General features: G+C 40.1%; 1 protein-coding gene across 8 annotated transcripts in view; it reads right to left on the reverse strand.

Annotated features, from left to right (window-relative positions):
* Positions 1-7,473: 7,473 nt before the first annotated feature.
* Positions 7,474-20,480, reverse strand: part of COBL (cordon-bleu WH2 repeat protein) — a 154,263-nt gene continuing 141,256 nt past the window's right edge. For 6 of the 8 annotated variants that reach the window (XM_082753198.1, XM_082753195.1, XM_082753199.1 and 3 more), the window contains 5 exons: positions 20,323-20,426; positions 17,042-19,059; positions 16,269-16,388; positions 13,876-14,130; positions 7,474-8,820 (listed from right to left, as the gene is read on the reverse strand). In XM_082753198.1, the coding sequence (XP_082609324.1) occupies positions 8,803-8,820; positions 13,876-14,130; positions 16,269-16,388; positions 17,042-19,059; positions 20,323-20,426 (2,515 nt within the window). In that variant the 3' untranslated portion in view covers positions 7,474-8,802. The remainder of the gene's footprint in view (positions 8,821-13,875; positions 14,131-16,268; positions 16,389-17,041; positions 19,060-20,322; positions 20,427-20,480) is intronic. The other 2 variants (XM_082753200.1, XM_082753194.1) reach the window with 1 other exon arrangement.

Here is a 20,480-nt window from a genome sequence, read left to right on the forward strand (position 1 = left end):
ACCTCTTCTCAAAACTGTTATTTCTGATCCCACCTTTGGTTGTTGGTGACAATTTGAGTATATGAAGAAAGTATATATTTTTCCCATTTTGGCAATGGTGGAAAACCTTCTCCTGGTTAAAAGAAAACATACATGAAAGGACCTGGTTTAAATTATTTTTGAAATCTCCTTCAGATTGCACCCTCAGTAATGTAAGATGAGATCAGCATCCCAAGGAAAACAAGAAATCCTCACCTTTTGTTCCCAGTTTTGGGAACACGCAGCATGTTATTACCCTGGGCTGGGCTCCATGCAATCTCGTAGCGCCAGGAAAAACAGTCGGAAGATGAGGTACTGCATCATGCTGGAGACCACACAGACCTAGAATGAATGGCTCTTCAGAGGCAAAGCAAAAAGAGAAAAAGGGTGGCAAAAAAAAAAAAAAAAAAAAAAAAAGAGAAAAGAAAGAAAAAAAAAAAAGCTACAGGCCGTCCCCAAGCACTTTCATTGCTGCTGCAGTTACTGTGCACACCAAGCTCTGACAGGTAGAGAGCATCGCTTACAGCAGGAGGTTGCTGCTGAAGTGGCAAGATTGGGAATGCCTCCTCTTCCTTTTTCCCTGGGGAGAACAGCTACAGGTAGGCAGGAAGCCATCATGGGGACAGATGCTATTTCATGACTGGGGAATTTCTACCACTGAATTCAGCAGCTGTATTCCAGCTCCTTATTGTGTTATGTGTTTGCTGGAGATGTGTCTAGTTTAGATACAAGTAACTAGGAGCATGTTTACCTAGTATTTTGTACCTCATGCACTGGGGAGGATAAATAAAAAGACACGAGCACATTACTGCGTTCAGCTCTGGGGCCCCCAGCACAAGGACATGGACCTATTAGAACAAGTCCAGAGGAGGGCCACAAAGATGACCAAGGGGCTGGAGCACCCCTCCGAGGAAGACAGGCTGAGGGAGTTGGGGTTGTTCAACCTGGAGAAGAGAAGGCTCCAGGGAGATCTTACAGTGGCCTTCCAGTGCCTAAAGGGGGCCTACAGGAAAGCTGGGGAGGGACTCTGCGTCAGGGAAGATAGTGACAGGACAAGGGGGAATGGCTTTAAACCATTTAAAGAGGGGAGATTTGGATTAGATATTCAGAAGAAATTCTTCACCCAGAGGGTGGTGAGGCACTGGCACAGGTTGCCCAGAGAAGATGCGGATGCCCCATCCCTGGAGGTGCTCAAGGCCAGGCTGGATGGGGCTTTGGGTCTGGAGGGGGGTGTGGACTATCCCAATCCCATGGCAGGGGTTTGGAACTGTGTGGTCTTTAAGGTCCCTTCCAACCCAAACCATTCAGTGATTCTACGATTAAGGTCTCTGGGGAGAAAGACAGCTGAATGGCTGCTTTGCCAGCATTCCCGATGCCTGACCTATACTATGAGAGGTTTTGTTTGTTTCTTACTCAATCCATACCTACTGCATGCAGTATATGGGCCAGGAAGCAGCATGACTTGGAGGACAGGGACAAAATATGACACACGCATCTCGAGTCCCAGCTTTGCTTCTGCCACCATCATCTTGGGTGACCACAGGCAAGTCACCCGAGTGCTCTGCTCCCATCCAATTCTCTTCCTGACTTTTCTAGTTTGGAAAGGTCTTCAGGGCAGGGACAGTCACTTGTGTTTGCACAGCACCAAAGACAACAGGGTTCAGGAGCTCAATTAAGGGTTGTATTTACAAATATAAGCAAATAGTAATATAAATAGAAGCCATTCTGCTAGCTCAGCATCCTGCTGCTGCAGAGGATTAACCCATTCCAGAAGTCCAATGTCTTCTTGACCGCTTTGATGCCAGGACAATATGAATAAAACATGCTACTCATTACTTTTACAAAGCATTTGCATAAAATATATTGCTACATTTTACTACATTTTCCTGTTATGCAAGCCCACCTTTATGTGGTAAGATTTATTGCAAGCTAAGATTTATTGACTTATTTCAGCATGGAAATGACTATTAAGATTGACCTGTCAGCAGTTTTTAATTTAATTGCTCTTTGATCCTTCAGCCCTGAACATATTTGCATTTTCAGCTTAGCATCTCTTGGCAACACTTGTAGAATACAGCAGAAGTAGCAGCCGAGATGCAGAGTCCTAAGAAAACCCATGAATTTCTCCATTTCTGGACATGTTCTGCTACTGAAATACAACAGCATTTCAATCTCACTTTATCCTTACAAGTAAGCTTGTGGGTGGGAAAAATACTGTTATTTGTTTTCATTCCCTAATCTTTTAATCCCACTCTGAGCAGAGAAGAGAGTGAATCTCAAAGGAACAATTTTCAACCTGAAACCAAAACAAGATGCATCAAAATCTGTCCATATTCGGTGCTCCCTACCAAAATAAGTGCACAGGACTCACCCACCCACAGTACAAGGGGAATGAAAACTGTGGCTGCTATGCATCCAAATGGTATTTTAGTTTGTTCCTTCACATAAAGCAAAGGTCTAAGAGGATAGATGATTTCCATGGTGTTTATATGGAAAAAATAATTACATCTCATCCTTTCCTGTGGAGAACACCTGGACTAATCAATATATACTATCTAAGGCAAAGCTATTTGTAAAATACGTAGGATGATCAGGACTATAAATGAGGAGGATAGGGAACTGCCCTCTCCTGGAATGAAAGACCTGCACTGATTCCCAGCTTGAAGGTGGAAAAATTCTGCCTCATGGCAGATGCATAGGATAAAATTGGCAAGCTTTAACCTGTGTAGCTAGGCTTAGAAAAATGCTTCATACCAACACTGGCCCTATCAGCAGTACAGCAGCAATTTTACATAACACAGAATTGGTGCTAAATTATTCATCAACAGACAAAAATATAACTCTTTGCACTTCTGCAGCAATGGCTATCTGCAAATTGCCTTTGACAGTTCCTTCCATAAGCTGGAAAGTTGGAACATTAACAACGAGGCTAATGAACAAGGGAATACGTGCTGGGGGGAAGGCCAAATTACTGCCCTGTGCTCAGCATTTGCTGGTCAGGGATAACACAGCCTGAACCCATTGCTGAAGCTGACCAAGGGACTGAGGGCTGTAGCTGTGGTGAAGGCTGGATTTTATCAACAACGAGTCTACAATAGGGATGGCTGAATCTGGTTTTGAGGACATTTACCTGAGCATGTGGTTGTATTGACAGAGATGCTTGCAGTCTCAGGATCTCCCTGGTGACTTCCAACACCCAGTGCAGGTATCAGATCCCAGTGTTTTGGTGGGGTTGCTGCTCACTGAGGTTCCCCCTGGGTGCCATTGGCACTGGTACGTGTTGCTGTGGAAGGGAGGGCTGCGGCTCCTTGGCTCCTTGATTTAGGCAGAGGGCAGACACATCCAGTTCCCTCTCCCCTCACCATTACCTCTGGTTTACGAACGAGGGGAAACCACGCAGGCAGCTGGCTCCCAGGACCTCGGTACTGTAGCTGCACAAAGGCTGAAGCATAGAGGGGACTTGCTCCCCTCTTCGACTGCCTCTCACCAGAGCCTTTGTCCATCAGCATAGTGTTAGCACTTGGTTTGCCAACTTGCATGCTGGCTAAATCAAACCACATATTGGTTTGTTGTGAGGAAAAACATAGAAGTGACACCACAAGTCAGTGGTACGACCCAAACCAGGGCCCTCAAGTTGTGACCCCCCTTCCCTGTGCCAAGCGCTACAAGGAACAGATCCAAGTACATCTGACAGAAACGCTTCTGTTGGATGCATGAAATCAGATAAAGGAAAGCCGTGCATATTTGCACTGTGTTTGCTTTGTTCCTACTGCAGTAAACACAGGTTACAATATAGAAGACAATGATGTTCCACAGTCTTGTTCTTTCAGTACAGTTTCCTCTTTTCAGTTCCTGAATTGCAAAGTGGACAGCGTGTTCGTGTAGGAATAATGTCCTCTTTCAGCCTGATGTACAACTGCAACAATGTTGTGCTTTGTTCAGGGGGACCCTTTTAGGACTTCAAACACAATAAAGACCTCAGAAAAAAGAGACATGGCACGTACATGTTTTTATAAGCATATCGACAAAAAAAGTAGAGAAGAGTGAAAGGAAAAGAAGTTGGCTGAAGATGACATTATCTGGAGCTTGCAGCAGTGACTGTGTACAACTGTTGTGACTGCATAAAAATTTGGTCCCTGCCTTTCTTGCTATTTCACAGGATAAAAAGGCTACTGTAATAAATGAAAAAAGGATCCACTGGTAAAGATCCTTTTTCCAACAACTACTAATTTCCTGAAATGCTGAAGAAGACTGTGTGTGTGTGTGTAGTGAGTGGCGGAAAGGAACAGACAATGAAAAGCGAGTTTGTTCTTAAATTCCTTAAGTGTGAAGAACATAAAGTATTCCTGTTAAGTTGTTCTAATTTCTCTCTCTTTTTAAAGATAAAATATTGCAACAAATCAGAAATCTGCTTAAATAAGAACAACTCCCCTTTTAATTGTTAGACAAAAATAAAAGGAGAGCATGGCTTTTATATCTGGTGTAGCATCACGTAGTCTGTTAGTACTTAAACCCAACTACACTTGTTTAACATACACTTAAAAATATTTAGTAATAAGAATAAAATACCTTTTTGCTCCTAGAAAGGTTCATCCATCTTAGTGTACTTTGTTGAACAACCCTGGGAACTGAAATACATGGAAACTTTCCCCAGCCAAATGAAGACATCAGCAATGAATCAAACTCCACACCCTACTCAGAAAAATAGAATAGCAGATCAGAACAACATTTTTTTTTTTTCTTCATTTTGTCCTTGAGAAAGAAACTCTGCCATTGAAAAAGTCATTTTCTGCAAGTGGGGAAATGCAACCATTATGGAAGCTACAGCTCCCATGTGGTGCAGCATATTTTATTTTGTGTTCTCAACAGCAATAAAAGTGGAAAAAGAATAGGAATATCCACATAATCTTAATACAAGTTTCAGAGGCAAAGTGTGTTGGTACACATGTATCTCAGTGGAGGAACAAAGACGAGTAGAGGAATAATGCACAAATAAATACTTTAAATATGTTAAAAGTGCTAATTTACTGTTGTAGAAGACAACTATTTTTCATATTTCACCAACAAAGAACCAAATTATGAACATTTCATTCAGACAAACTTTGACTTAAATGAAGATTTGTGCAGATTTTTGCATTCAAATTAAAATACGTGCTTACTGCTAAGCAACACTAAACAACAGAACTGATTCTTTTCTGGAGAGATTAGAGGAAAAACATCACAAACTATCTCTGGGTGGCATTTTCCATTGTTTCATAATTGCATCTCTTGTTCTCTTCCTTCTTCCTACACACTGATGAAGTGCCAATTTTTGGCTGTGGTAAATGTAGCATAAATTGTGCAAATCACTTGAATGACCTGGGGAAGTTAAAACCTGCCACGTTCAAAACCGTAGATTGATGTACATGTCAAAAAGTCTTTTGGTCCAATACTTTGCATGACCAACATTAGCAGGCTGTCTGTATAAGTTTTCCATAATGAAGTCCCCTAAGTCAAATAGCTCATGCAGACAGTCAATATTATTTAAAATTAAATATTTAATCAGAGCTATTTAATGCTAGCTTTATGGTTGAGTGATATTCCGAGCTCGGCAAGAAAAAAAACTAAAAACAGGTAAAAATGAAGGGGGTGAGGTGGCTTTTTTTTTTCTTTTTTTTTTTTTTTTCTGAGAAATGAGAGTGGATTCTCTAAGCCCTGAACATCGATTTATACCTGCACAAGGAATAAAGATAGCAAACTCAGATTCTCCATTCACTTTCTCTGATGATACTATTTTTCACCTCATTGGACTACATGTATACCTTACCCAGATAAAACGGCAATATAAAGGACCAGAAGAACCGGGAGTGTATCAGACTTTCCTCTGGTCAAGTTAAGAGTTCTGTAGGGAAAGCCTAGGCCAAGAGATAGACTGTGAAAAAAGGGAGCTCACTGCTCTTATTTTGGTCCCTCAAGAAAGAAACCAGCCTTCAGATCGTTCATCTGAAGGTGCCATGAAAAGACACATCGAAGACTAATCTATGTGGCATGCAGACCTCTAGACATAGGTTGTATATACACTTGCAAACTGTGTGGACCAATAAGAGAAGATAAATCTAAATACTTGGTACTGAGGACATGATGTCTACCAGATATCTGTCAGGGTTTTTTCCTTTAACTTATGACAAACTCCAGTCTGGTTTCATGGAGTGAATGTCAAATTGTGATGACTGCATCTCCCAAATCAATTTCATCCAGTAGCAACCCAGTTCCCAAGTCCTGAATCACAGCAAAAGAGGGGGGTGACATGACAAAGGGATTCAAAAGAGCTTGTCTGACATGCACTGAAACACCAATGTATGCTTACTTCCCAAATGAAGACTGCTGAAAGTCTCCATAGAAAGTTATTGAATGGAAGGGTCATACTTTTAACTGGGCTTCATCCAAAATGGGCTTATATTAAAATTTCAATTAATTTGGACTTAAATTAAATTGCTACCAGGATTTCTGCAGTACCTGGGATGACAATGTTAGCAGCACACACATCTCCCATCAGCAAGAATGCACACCCAGTCCAGCTTCTTGTTGTAGACAGCTGAACTCCCTTTCCATTTTCAGCTTGAGCTCTGAGTGAACTGGCAGGATTTTTTGTTATTTTTTTTCCTGTCACACTGAAGGTGACATCTCATCTTGCAGCTGTTCTTAATCTTATTGCTTCTTTGCCATGGGAATTTGATAACCAGAAGTTTATCCAAGAATAAATATTTTATGAACTTCAGTTCTATGCAGCAGCCAGAGACAGAACCTTTGAGTCTCAAAGACTGGAGTATCTTATTATCTCAGAATCCAGTTTTGGATCCCTTACTTTGAAAAGTATGTATCTACACAATTCATTACACAAAAGGGGCATTAGGAATGAAGGGCTACAGACCCAGGCCATCAGACAACACTAAGAAAAACAAGAGGAAGAACTGCAATGAATTCCATCTCACTGCACCTCACCACGGAAGCTGCACTTGATACTAGTGGGACAATCTGTTTAGTATTCAAGCTTATGAGTGACTGAACCTTTTCCTGCAATAGCAATTTATCATGTTAATATTTCTTATTTCAAGAACACTGAGAAGACTTTTAAGGTATAAGAAGGCTAACCAGTCAACAAAAGTGATCTTATTTATCTTAGGGTGTGAAAGAAGACCTTAATTCTAACCATATTAGCTTCCCTAATGATGAAATGGATCTTTAGCAGAACTGGGTTAATATCAAAATGTATGTATACAACTGATACCTTGATTCTAGTTGTTGATTTCTAACTGTGTTCCTAAAGCATTAGCTGCGAGCCCTTTTCTGTTTGAGACATTTTATATTAGAGCTGAGATATCAAACACTGCATACTGGTTTGCTTAAGAGCATCTTCAGTTCTACTTTCTTTTTTTAAACGGAAAACATTTGGCAAAAAGAGTCTTTCAAGCCATGTAAGGTTTGATTTTATGTTTATTTGTGGCACTAACAGACATCAATATTTTACAATATATAATATACAGTCATATTAAATGCAGATGGCTAAATATTCTCTTGCTCTCAACATTACATAGGCATACATTTTAAATTTCAGCTAAAAAAAAAAAAAAAAAGGATCTACCATCACTCTGGCCTGTGATTATAAAAGTGTAAATGTACAAACTTCCTCTTCCTCCACTTCATTACAATATAGGAAATATGAAAAAGCATTTTGATCCCTCTTTTATAAGTTAATCATTTCAATTTAATGAAATATTTTCAAAATATGTACAACAACAACTACCAAAGTAGTTAACATTTGAAAAAGATGCTGCTATATAAATACTCATGAGACAACATACAACAGCAGTACAACCTGGAAACAAAAGGCCAACTTACGCATGACCTGACCAAGGGACTAGGTCCTGACTACTGATCCAAACCAGCTTCACTTCCTTTTGCAGTGCGGGAATGAATTCTAGACCTTGGACCTCTATGCAGTGCTCTGAAATCTTACTAGTAACCTTCACAGTCTGTCGCAAATAGAGATCCCTTAAGGTGTCTCAGTATTTTTAAAGTGCCACAAACGTTACTAGGGTTCGGTATATCTATACAGCTTAGTATTCTATACGTCATATCCCGTAAGTAACTCTTCAGTAGACACAGTCTCAATCATTATTGATTGCCTGCTTTCACAGAGCTCCACCAAAGATATGAAGTTTATCTAATCTTAAAAAAAAAAAAAAAAAAAAAAAAAAAAGACTCCATCATATGAAAATTAAGGTCCCTCATAATGTACTGTAACCTTTTTCCTGTGATTTTTTTTCTATAGATCTTTATTCTCTTTTTTTCTCCCTGATCACTTTCAGCCCTTTTCTCAACCAAATAAGAAGCAAGTGAAGAGTTTATAACAGTTACATATTTTTAACAACTTGAAATGAATATTACTTTTCAGATAGCTAGCAAAGCCTTTTTATTTTGCCCATAAACACAATTAAGTATTAACACAGGACTGCACAGTGTTTATATTCTTATTAACCTGCCAACAAGAATAGTTTATTGGCAACCTTAAATATTCAGAGGCAAAACACAATTCCTTGGCACAGACGCTTTACAGCAGAGCAACACATTTTTCCCTTAGAACCATTATGCAGGAACACACAGAAAATTAACTACAACTTATTTTGGCTCGTAGACAAGAGAATAAACTAAACTTCTTGATGTTTTTTGCCACTTCAGACCTTGAATGATGATTATGGGTGCATATGGGGTTAGATTTCCAATTACCTGTTCTTTATACACGATTCAAACGAGCAGAGGGACCTGTAACAAAGAAAAGCAGATGATCACTCAAGATATTTTTAAACCTTCAACTGTTGACATTGTTAACCAAACATTCTCTTGTGGGGCTGTTTTCAAGCCTAGTCTCTTCATCAGCTCCTTAAGACTTAGAGCTTATCTGTTCTTTTTTTTTTTTTTTCCTAGCTGTATCAGTTGGTCTAATAAAAGGTTATATTATCCTTGCTTAAAACCCCACACACCTCACATACCCTTAGATCTTACAGTTGCAGTAACATTATTACTATAATGTAGATGACATTGTTCTGTGAACTTCCTTCATCTTGTGGAATGAACAGAAACCCTGGCTGTAAGCATGCAACATCTGAGTGTCAAAATCTATGCAGAATCGGATAGCTGTCACTGGTCACATAAATCAATCGATGAGTACTTTGCTTCCTGACTGAAGGAAATTCCCATAGCCTTTAATTCAGGAAAATCCTTAAACAAATGCTTATCTTCCTTCCTACTCCTCAGGTCATCTAAGCATATGCTTAATTTTAATGCCAGTGTACTCTTCCAAAATCAAAGTTGCTGAGCTTTGATTCTATCAGACAGATATACATTAATGTCACCACAAAAGCTAAACAGGAATAATGTATTTGATTAAGTTTCAACCTTCCATATTGGCCTTGGTATCCATGGCAGAAACTTTATTCTTGTGGAAAAAAGTAGGCCATGGTACAAATTATTAGCAAGGTGAAGAGTTCAAATTAAGTTTTATCTTTCAATTCAAATGAAGTAGCAACATGCAAATGACTGCTTGTAACTATGCATGGGAACTAGAATCACTTTATGTGCTCATTTGACTACCTGTATATCAAGCTTGGCCAACCTCTAAGTTGGGTCTTCTGCCCCATTTCCAGCATAGCAGTGCCAACATCAACGGTGGATTTGAGTCTGTAATTTCTGCCATTGCTCCCACAGACAACAATGATGAGAAACAGTCTTTCTTCATTCAGAATACCACATCTCTGATTATATGAGAAAAATAATCCAGGGCTAGACATAAAGGTACAGAACTAGGCCATACTCCCTGGAAGACACTGAACATGCCATAATTCAGATCAATGTATTACTTGCTGGCAACCAACTTCAAATTATACCAGCATACAGCACTGACTTATTGTAATAGGTGCAGTAATTACCTTACCTGGCTCCTTTGATTGCCAACAGAGTGATACACTGCACGTATCAACAGTTCATGTGACTAAATGCCGATGCCAAACACTGGAATGAATGCTTGTACATACTGTGATAGAGCCAAATTCATTTTGTTAACTTCGAAACGGCTGCTTAAATATGTCTGTCTCTAATCTTTACTGGGAAATGTGAAGTCTGTAGAATACCTCTCATACATACTATTAAAAATGGTCTAGAGAAATCATTTTTCCATGAGCAAAAGCTTGTTTTTCAGATATGCAACTTGCCTTCCCCACCTTGTGCAGGCACATTCTGCTGCGCTATTTCTACCAAATCCCTGGGTACAACTCTACCTACTATGAGTAGATGGTATAGCAGCACAGGCAACTTTTTTAACTTCTCTTTGTTGGGTAAGATTTTCCATCCTGCATGGACTTGTGCTGCAACTATACCTACAGCTAGACATCTAATGGGTTATTTGCATGTGTAGTTATGTTATTTTTCCACAGATAATCATAGTAAATCCCAAGGCAAGTATACTTCTGTGTCTGTGTAACATGTAATGATACACAGAATTGCAGAAATCTAGCCAGATTAGGCTGCATTTTCTGAGACAGAAATAAAACGTTTAAAAACTAATCATAAGGATCTTAACCGCATGAACTTGTGACAAAAAGTTCTTTGACACAATTTAAAGAAAACATTAATTCACTTTTAACACCAGAAGCTCAGATGTTACAGTTCTACTAACCTGACTCAGTAGAATTAGCCAACATTTGGTCTCAGATCAGCTGTTTATTTCCCCTGCTGACTGACTATCCTTTGTACAGGAGGCAGACTGTGTGGCTAGGAAGCAGGCTCCTTGCTAGCGAGGTGACTTTATTTCTAAAGTCAATTAACTGCCAAAGGCATTAACTAGGTCATCTGTCCTGGTCAGTGACTTTACTTCACACCATCTCCCTGACTTGCTGTTACACTTTGGACATGCTGAACACATACCAGGTTGCAGGACAGACCACTCTAAAAACTGAAGAAAAAGGTTGCTGCCTGCAATCTTTTCCAGCATGGTAGGCTCATCACATTTGCACCTCTATTCCCTTTGGGTAGGATATGAAATCCAACCTCCTTTCTGGCAGGTCTCTGAACTGCAGTGCACTGCACTGGGGATGAACCATGTTCCTCAGGAGGACCAACTGGGCTTGGCACCCTCAAGAATTTTCCTTCAGGAGTCTGTGGACAGCAACAGTGTGCAATAAAACAGAAGCCATTTCTTCAAAACAAAGTATGATTTATTTGCCATAGCAGGCACAGTACTCCAAAAAACGGATTAAAGAACAGCCAGGAGACCTGTGCACATACTGTTGTACCTTCACTTGGCATTTCTCTCAAGTACCTATTTTTGCTCTAGTTTGTTTTGGGTGACCCACTTACAGCCTGTGTGGTGCAGACCCTGACTCGCAGCAAGGCAGGGTCAGCCTGCAGCAATTTCTTTCCTCCCTTCCTGCACAGTGGATCTTTTAACCTTAAAGTTCATGACTTCAGCAAACAGCTGTGTAATCAAGGGTGGAGTGGAGGAGTTGCCTTTTCACAGATATTAATAGAGCTCAAATTTTGGTTGGGATGCTCCTTATCTAGGCAATTGGTTGCTTTTTATGTTTGGTTGCCCTGACAGCCCTGTTTGATCTACTTCCATTGCAAATAACCCCTCATAAATAAGGCCAAATTGAGTCATACATAACTAAGCAATGCAGATCCTTCCCAGTTCTCTGCAATATTAGCTAAATAAATGACTTCACCATCAGAAGCTCTTGTTCCAGAAAACTTCGAGAAGACAATAAAAGGGAAACAGGTACATTTCAGAACTGAACTTCCCAGTCTGCTGTCTAGTTGCTGAAACCAAAATCTTCTAGAAAGCAAAGCCAAAAACGGCTCTGTGCTCATACCTGCAAATCATGACATCACAGATCCTGGACAGACAAGACAAAATAAAGAAAAAAAGTTCGCTGTGGTGTTGATGCAAAACCACCTGCTAGTTACTCTCTACCAAAACCTCAGTGCTCATTGGAGACATGTTCTTCATGTAAAGAGACATGTAAAGGGAAAAACCTCCGATATGCAGATACATACTTCTACCAACTCAACTTTTGCTATCACAAGTTGTCCAACTGCAGGGGAAATATCAGCATTCAGCTCTCATTTAACATAGCAAACTAGGAGAGAGATTAATACACGCTAAATAGAAAGCTCTTTGGGAAATCTGACATTCTTACTTTATCAGTGATCAAGGGCATGAGATACCAGATGTCAAAGCGATATGATTCCTTTAGCATATACAAGACTTAGCTTGAATATCCAATATCATGGAGGACAGCACAACAATAAGAAAATCTTACTTTGTCTTGGACAAAATGCTGCTCTCTTTTATTTTCCTGAAAGACCTACATAATAAGAGATGCACTCTCCTGTCATCTCAATGTCAAAACTACCAAAAAATTACTCTGTCTCAAAAATGAAAGAAGACAGGCACAGTGTTTAGCAGAATATATCAGTATATCAAGATTACTTTCATAGACTGCAATGGCCATCCAACTGTTTCAAAGTAAATCCCCAAGAATATGTTAAAGACTTGCTTAAATGAGTAGTGGTACAGGTCCCCCCAGAGACTTCTGCAATAGTTATGCAGTTGGAAGAACGAGGAATTTGAAAAGATCTAGAAATCAATGAACCACAAGAAGCATTCCTGTATGTTGAAATCCCCCCTTTTTTCTGTAAGCTGGTGAAGTGTGGAAACACAGGCCTGACTTTTTACCTTGAAAAAGTATTACTTTTTCATAATTCGCAGTCTTCTACTAGTATGCATAGTATAGATGTAGCTTTTCACATGCAAAATAACTGCACATCCAGAGTTCTCTTTGCATGCTCATGTAAACTTCACTGAAACACTTTGAGTGATTCTGTGGAATTTCTTGTTCGTCAGATTTCTTTAGCTAGCCTTTTTATTGTTGAAATTTGGTCATCTTTTCTGAATTTTTTTAAAGAGGACAACTGAGCAAGGTTAAAGACTATTTACATATTTAAGGCTGGCATTAGGCAAATCACATGTTGGGAAAATGGCATCTGTTTCTGTACATTCCCGAAAGTCTGTGGATCAAAGTCCATTTTTGATACTGTAGTATAATATTAAGATAACTCCACTCAAACCAATTAATCTGCTTCCCTTCACCTAGAAACATACTGTAACACAAGATTAGGAAGAGTAATTTTCGGTCAAAGAGATAAGTGAATTTATGCCAAAAAATCATACCCAGACAACCAAGCATTTAGCCATCTGGGAGTAAGTAACCCACAGATGACCACAGGAGTGATACACATATCATCCAATTTACAGTTAAGTTCAGACTGACATTAAAAGGAAGCCACAGTCTTACTGACAGCTCTCATCTCTGTGTGATCAGGGTGCAAATGTTGGGATTCAAAGTCTAGGACACACTACTGAAATTGGGAGAGAATTTATCTCTAAATTTGCTTCAGGGTCTCACATCTGATCTTTCGTAAGTTCACTTAGTCTGAAGGACATTCAGAATCATCTCAGATTCATAATAATTGAAAAGGGCATGGGAATGCTTTCTGAAATGATATTCATACTCTTTTCAAAAAAGTACTGTCTGTTCATACGGTTGCATGTATGTACAGCTATGTTTTGGCCTTAATAGTGTGTTTTAATACCCATTCAAAGGTTTGAAATACGCTAGATCTTTAACTCATTTAGAGAAAACACTGCACATACTTTCTCCTGATGGCAGAAAGAAATGTGTGGCTAGCACAGCTTACAAACAGCTCCCAGGGCACAGCAGCCCCAGATTACTTCATCCACATAGAAATATAAAAGTAATTTACCTTTTTTAACTTTGCTGCTCCAGCACCGGAGCGAATGGCCTCCATTAGGGCTCGCCTTGCCTCCCCAGGGTCACCTGCAGTTGTAGCAGAGAAATTAGGAGCTGCTGTTGACAGCTGAGTTGGAGGTGGTGGTGGTGGTGGCTGAGCAGGGGCAGGTGGGATACAGAACGGCTCTTCCTGAGAGTCTTCTGTTTTCTGCAAGGACAGTTCTGTATTCCTAAAACTCTGGAGCTCTTCAGAAGCCAATGAGGAGATCTGTTCATGATGCAGTTGAAAGGAGGAAGTTAATACCAAGCATGACTAAACAGTAATTACTTGACATTTGATGCACTTTAATTTCAGTACCCCAATTTCACTTTGCTTGAATGACATAAAACATGTAGAACTTTTGTTTGCTCATGAGGTTGAACATCTGTTACTACTCACTCACATCACTCAGCTGGGCTGATTACAAGCATCAAGGATTTGGCATTGACTCTGACTCAGAAACTCAATCTTTATTTACTGTGAGCTCTAGCATCCTGTAACTCTTCTTGGCATGTAAGGTAACAGACAGAGAGTTGGACTTGGTATTCATTTGGAAACAACCACAAGGGGTTTTGGAATCAGGAATATATATTAAGGCTGCAGTAGCCACCCAGGAATCTCATTACTTTTCACATTCTATGCTGCATGGAAATAATCTCATATGACAGAGAGGCTCTTCTAGATTTAAGATTTCATTGCTTCATTGAAAAAAAATAATATTAAACCTAAAGATTTTAGCCACACTGGAAAAAAGTAAGAAAAGAAAGACCAGAGAGAACAATGTGGAAGCACTGGGAACAAAACTGATTGCTCTTCCAAGTGGCTTTCTGTAGAATTTCTGAACCTAAAATTCCTGCATGAATTACTTACTTGGAAACTCTTTCTAGTTAAAATGAATGCAGGGGAGGAGGTAATCTTTCAGACTAAGCCAGCTTTTCCATCAACTGCCTCAATAAATAGTTTTGCCATTAGCAACATTACTAGTAATAATCATGATAAATTATTTGTAATCAAATGATTTGGCAATTATTAGGAAATTCAGTTCCATGTGCCAAACAGGAGGTATTCAAGTAGATGCATTAGTATTCTGTTGCAAAGAAACTGAGGCACAACACTTCCTTAGTGAAAAACGAAAGGATTCATTTCCCATCAAATAATCCAAACTCACAGAGCTCCTATGTTCTATTCCTTCACTGTATACACACACACACAGACATGGACAAATACGTGGTAATAATGTAATGTCAAACAAGACATGAACATTTGAGATGACATGAAAAGACAGCATTTTCATCACAGCACATCTATATCCCACCCTGTACACATACAAACACGATGCTTCAACTAGCACAGGTGACAGAGTGTGAAAAAGAAGCGCACGGTTTCTAGGCAACTTCCTTTAAAACGATGGCAAATGCTTCTCTGCGGGAGGAAAGTATTCCAAAGAGTCTCTGTGGCAATACAACACCACTTCGTTGTCAGAGCCTCTTTTGCACAGATCTACATTTATTCCTCATGAGTGCAGGCTGCAGTTTAGTGTGCGTGAAGATGGCTGCTGCGCTGCATGTTCTGCTCTCAAGCTCCCAGGAAGCTGCACCCTATCTGCAGCAAGGGCAGTAAGGTATTTAGAACTGCTTTGAGGGAAGGAATAAGTCCCTAACAGAGACAAGGGAGACTTTCTACCTAGTGCCAGCTATTTGGATGTGTGCTAATGGCCTGAGTCATTGCATGAGGGAAATGGGAACCTCCTTGCCAAATACACATCCTTGGCTGGATTAGTGAACTAAGGCTAGAACAATGCAGGCTTCGGCTATTAGGAATAAGAGATGCTTTAATGATTAGGTGAAACTTTCAGACAGAAGGAATTATCCCGCTGTGGTGAAAGTGTTTGAAATTTTCCATCAATTACTTGCATGCACCAGCTCATATTAACAGATAAACAGCACGCATGGAGAAGTCATAGTGTTTTTTCAGATAGCTGGAATTGAATGTATATGGAAGGAAATGCAAATATATTAACCTAACCTCATACCTCTAAAGTGGAAAAAGCAACACCTAAAATGTGAATGTGATGAACATTTGATGTCACCAGTGTACATTCACTGTAATCCATTTGTATTTCTGTACACTTCTTTCTCAGTTAAAAGCACACTGGTTGAAGAAATGTTAAGTTTTATAGCAGAGGGCAGAATCTGCCCTGCCCTGCTATCTGCATAAGTCAGATCTGGTTTTGTATCATCACACTCGCTCCCTAAAGTCTTCTCTTTGCAACACAACTTGTAATTTGCATCTTCTCCATGTTTATTTGAAACACTCAGCAGGCACAGTCTGCCCCTACGAGACCACTCATCATCTTGATTTCTTACCTTTTTCAGCTTTGAGGTGCCACTGTGGCCTCTAATTGCTGCTAGCAGGGCTGAGCGCTCATTCTCTGGCTCAGCATATGAGGGTTTGTTGTGATTGCCGTATAGTGCACTGTCTGAAACCTAGAATGTGAAAAGAATAAACCTCAGATTGTTATTAGATATTTACTTAGAGATACTTTGTAAACACTATTAAAAGTATTTTTAGCACTTGTACCAGAATGCAAGCTATGGAAACTGCTGTCTGTCTGCTTTTGTGCCTGCTTTACAACCTGAGCTCACACTGAATGGTGAGGGTACCCATAGGTCCCAGTTAGTAATTCCATACTTACAGATTCAGTCTCACATCCCCTAAGCATAAAATCAGTGCTTAGGGCAGTGCCACTCAGTGGCAAGCTGGTATCACCTAGCAATACAAAACGGAGTTTTCTTTCCTTTGCAGGTTTTTACAAGTTTTCTACGTGCTGTGTGTTCCTGTTTTTACATAACAGCCCGAAACGCAGGCTAGGCTCTTTGGCTAACCTCGATTACCTCTCCTTCATGCTGTATCTATGCAACCTCTGCTTCTTTTAGGCAGTGCAGCAGCAATGGTGTTGCGTAACATACAGGACATGCAGAACCACCAGTGGCTTGGGCTGCATTTTGCCACTATAAATTTTTCAAAGGCCATGTGTACTCCAGGTCCCCAGCAATGGTAAGTTATAAAACCTCTTGTGTCTGTCAGACTTCTGTGGGTTTCTGCAATATGAACAGACTAAAGAAAGTCTCCACTTTACCTTCCTGAGCTTCTCCTTTCCCCCTCCTGTTTGAATGGCTTCCATTAGGGCGCTGTGCAGCGACGTGTCTTTAGGAATTGGTTTTTGGACAACAGGTTTGAACTTCTTCTTTGGTCCAAAGATATTGGTCTGCACATTAACATCCAGTTCGCCAACAGCATTAGTAAGTGAATCATCAGGTTTGTCCTTCTGTTCTGACTCTGCCTTTGCTGTCACACCATTTAACTTGGGCGATGCTCTCAGCGAACTCACTTGCATGCTGTCAGCAGGAGGCCATTTAGTGATCCGCAAAGACGAGCTGAAGGGGGGTGAGACTCCTTGGAGATCAGGTGACTTGAGAGAGGAGGCTGAATTACTACGGGGCAAAGTCTCACATTTCTGGTCGAACAAAAGATGCTTCTTTTTCTCCGCTATACTTTGTTTGCTATTTAAACTGTGCTCATCTTCTGTACCATCGTTATCCTTCAGAGAGGATTTATTAAGTGGGACACTGACATTCTTTTTATAGAAACTAGCAGGAGTTGCTTGATTTGGTGCCCTGATGTTAACTACTTTGTTTTCCATGCCAGAATTATCACCAGGTGTGAGCCTGTGGGATACTTTTTGACTGCTAGTAAAAATATTTGCATTTTTTTCTGTTGTTTCTGCCGATTCCATTTCCACAGGGCTGGAATTGGCCACAATAATACACCTTTTTGAGGAAACTTCTGCTTCAGTTTTAGCCTCTCCTGCTCCATGCTTATATTCATCTTTCTCATGAAATTCTGCAGAGTCAGGCTTAAAGGTAGGTAGGTTGATGTGTTTTGCAATGGCAGAGGCGACATACTGACTTGAAGTTCTCCTATGAGGTTTTAGAAACGGAAGCTCCATCTTGTCTTTATTAACGGCTGGGGCCATTAATGGTTTTACCTGAGACTGCGTGACTGGAAGAGGTGGTTTGGTCTTTTCGTTCTCAGACGGTTTTTCAGCTACCTGGGAAGTAACAGTTTGTGGTGCTACAGGTTTTGGAGCTGCAGGACTGACAGGTTTGTGTTCCTGTTTTGTAGCGAAGGACTTAGAGTTTGTGTTAACTGCTGGCTTCTTAGCAAGATGCTCCGCAGAGTCATCGCTTTGTTTTTCCACAGAACTTGACCTCCAAAATTCCTTCACTTTCCCAAGAGGAATTTCCTCACTTTCACCAGTAGAGGAACCTGGTATGTTCTTACTGACCACAGCCTTTGGGTTGATAAGGTTGCCTAGTTCGTCTATCTTAATGGCACCAGTGGAGACTGAAATGCCTCTATCAGAATGTTTTACTTCAGGTTTGGGAGGGACAACTTTAAAGGTTGTCAAACCCATTTTGGGTTCATAATTTGTTCCCCAGTTCTGGGCACGATGACACCACGGGGGTGTTGATGGGACCTCTTCTGCCTCAATTTTTTTTGCTGGTGGCCATTTGATTTCTAATTCTGATTTACTTTTTTTCAGAGTTCTCTCTCTGTTACTGCCTTCATTAAATGGATTTATTTTCTCTTTTGCTGTACTGATTTCAGTTGTGGTCTTTGAGTGAGACGGAATCAGCTTAGATTTACACTCCTCAGACTTCATACCATGCCTGGGTGGGGCTTCCAGTCTTAAGTTCTTTTCACTTCTTTTTTCGAAGGAGGATGTGAGAGATTCAAACATATCTCTCCTCTGTTCCACAGGCAAGTGAATGAATTCGCTTTCAGATGGTTGCTGATGTAGTAGGTCTTTGGATTTACATACAGCTCCAGTATCTGTGTGCCCTTTATCAAAGGAACCCGCATTGTTGTTTTTATTTGTAAAGTTTTCTGTACTGACAGAGTCAGCTAGTAAGTTCCGTGAACCCCTTGTCTCTTGGTTTCTAGGTGAATTAGAGATGGTAACTTCTGGAACATCATCTATGACTGTCACTGGAACAGAACTGGCAACATCCTGGGGATCCTCAACTTTTCTTATATGTGGGCTCAGCACTTCACTCATACACTCAGAGTCAGAGTTACTTTTAACATCCATTGCTGCAAAATACACATATAGTATTACATATAGGCAATATTTAGGCAATATGACTTTAAATTAGACAAAGAGCTAACACAAAGTTACCCATATCAGATATTTCAGTTACACAAAAACTAACAGGAATATATTTATGCCTGTATTACGAAAAAGGAGAGATCTGTGTCCTTTTTATTGTCTGGCTGCTGATTAGGATCAGCCAAATGTTCCTGCAGTCCTCCTGCTTCAGCCAGTGGGAAACATATAAATGCAGCTGAAAGCAGAATTTAATCTATTGTTCATACCTTATCTTTGACTAACTTCTCTCAGTGATAAACATTTCACCACATGACTCCAAAGGAGAAACACTTCTGAGAAACAGTGAGCAACTCCAAATTATGTTTCCCAGACCTGGTTAGTAATAACAACCCAGCTGAAGGATTTCCTTGAGCAAGCAAACAAAGAAACAGTACTTGTATTTTTTTTCTCCATTCTTTCGTTTTCCTTCATTACCAATGACTCCAGAAGCCTCATTGTGCAAGAAGCTTAACTCTCCTCTCAAATTTGCTGGTATAAATAAAGGGTTACAACACAGAAGCTAAGAAAAAGCAGTGTTCAAAAACTCACAGAAATTAAATTGGAAGTCCACTGCAAAAGTACTGAAATAAAGATGGAAAGTTTTAAAGTATTCAGCATCGTTTGATGACAAACCATTAATAGTGAAATGTTTGTATTCACAGCTGGAAAAAGAGAAGCACATTATTGCTTTGTGATTAGATTTTATCTCTTCCCATTGTTTCTTCCTGCATTTTTCAATTTTTAACTTTACAACATACGTCTGCTAATGTAGTGGAGACACGTAAAGGAGACCAAAATGTCTCCCCTTCTCTGCTTCACTAGGATAAAAGATGCAGCAGAAGTACTGTTTATAAAAGAGAGCTAAATTCACTAGTGATTTAGCATCACTGAAGTCCATGAAATTATACCAAATTTGGCCCACAATATGTGTCCACAAACTGCTGATCATCTCTTCCTAGTAGCAGACACCAGAATACAATGACAACCTGATAAACAGCTTGATAAATACTCAGTGCTGTTTTATAAGGAATGGCTGCCCCAGAAGCAAAGGGAAAGCAGCTTCTTTGGGTGCACCACATTCTGCCTCAGACCTGTGAGTTGCTCCCAGTGATCTCAGTGAGAAATGTGCAGATGTCTCAGATGTTTGACTGAGTACCTCCCAGCTATGCATATGTCTTTTGTACCTCAGAGGTTACACAGCTCCCTACCTTCTAAATCTTCATCCAGGTCAGCCAAAGTCTGCTGGAGTTGTGCATCAATGAATACATCCTCATTTCCATGCTTAGCTGCAGTTACTTCTTCATTTTTGCTGCTAATAAAGAGAAAAAAACACATTGTGTGTCCTGCTTTTTTGCTTTGTACTGTT

Source organism: Aythya marila (genome assembly GCF_965140915.1).
Source record: "Aythya marila genome assembly, chromosome: 2".
Taxonomy (NCBI): Eukaryota; Metazoa; Chordata; class Aves; order Anseriformes; family Anatidae; genus Aythya; species Aythya marila.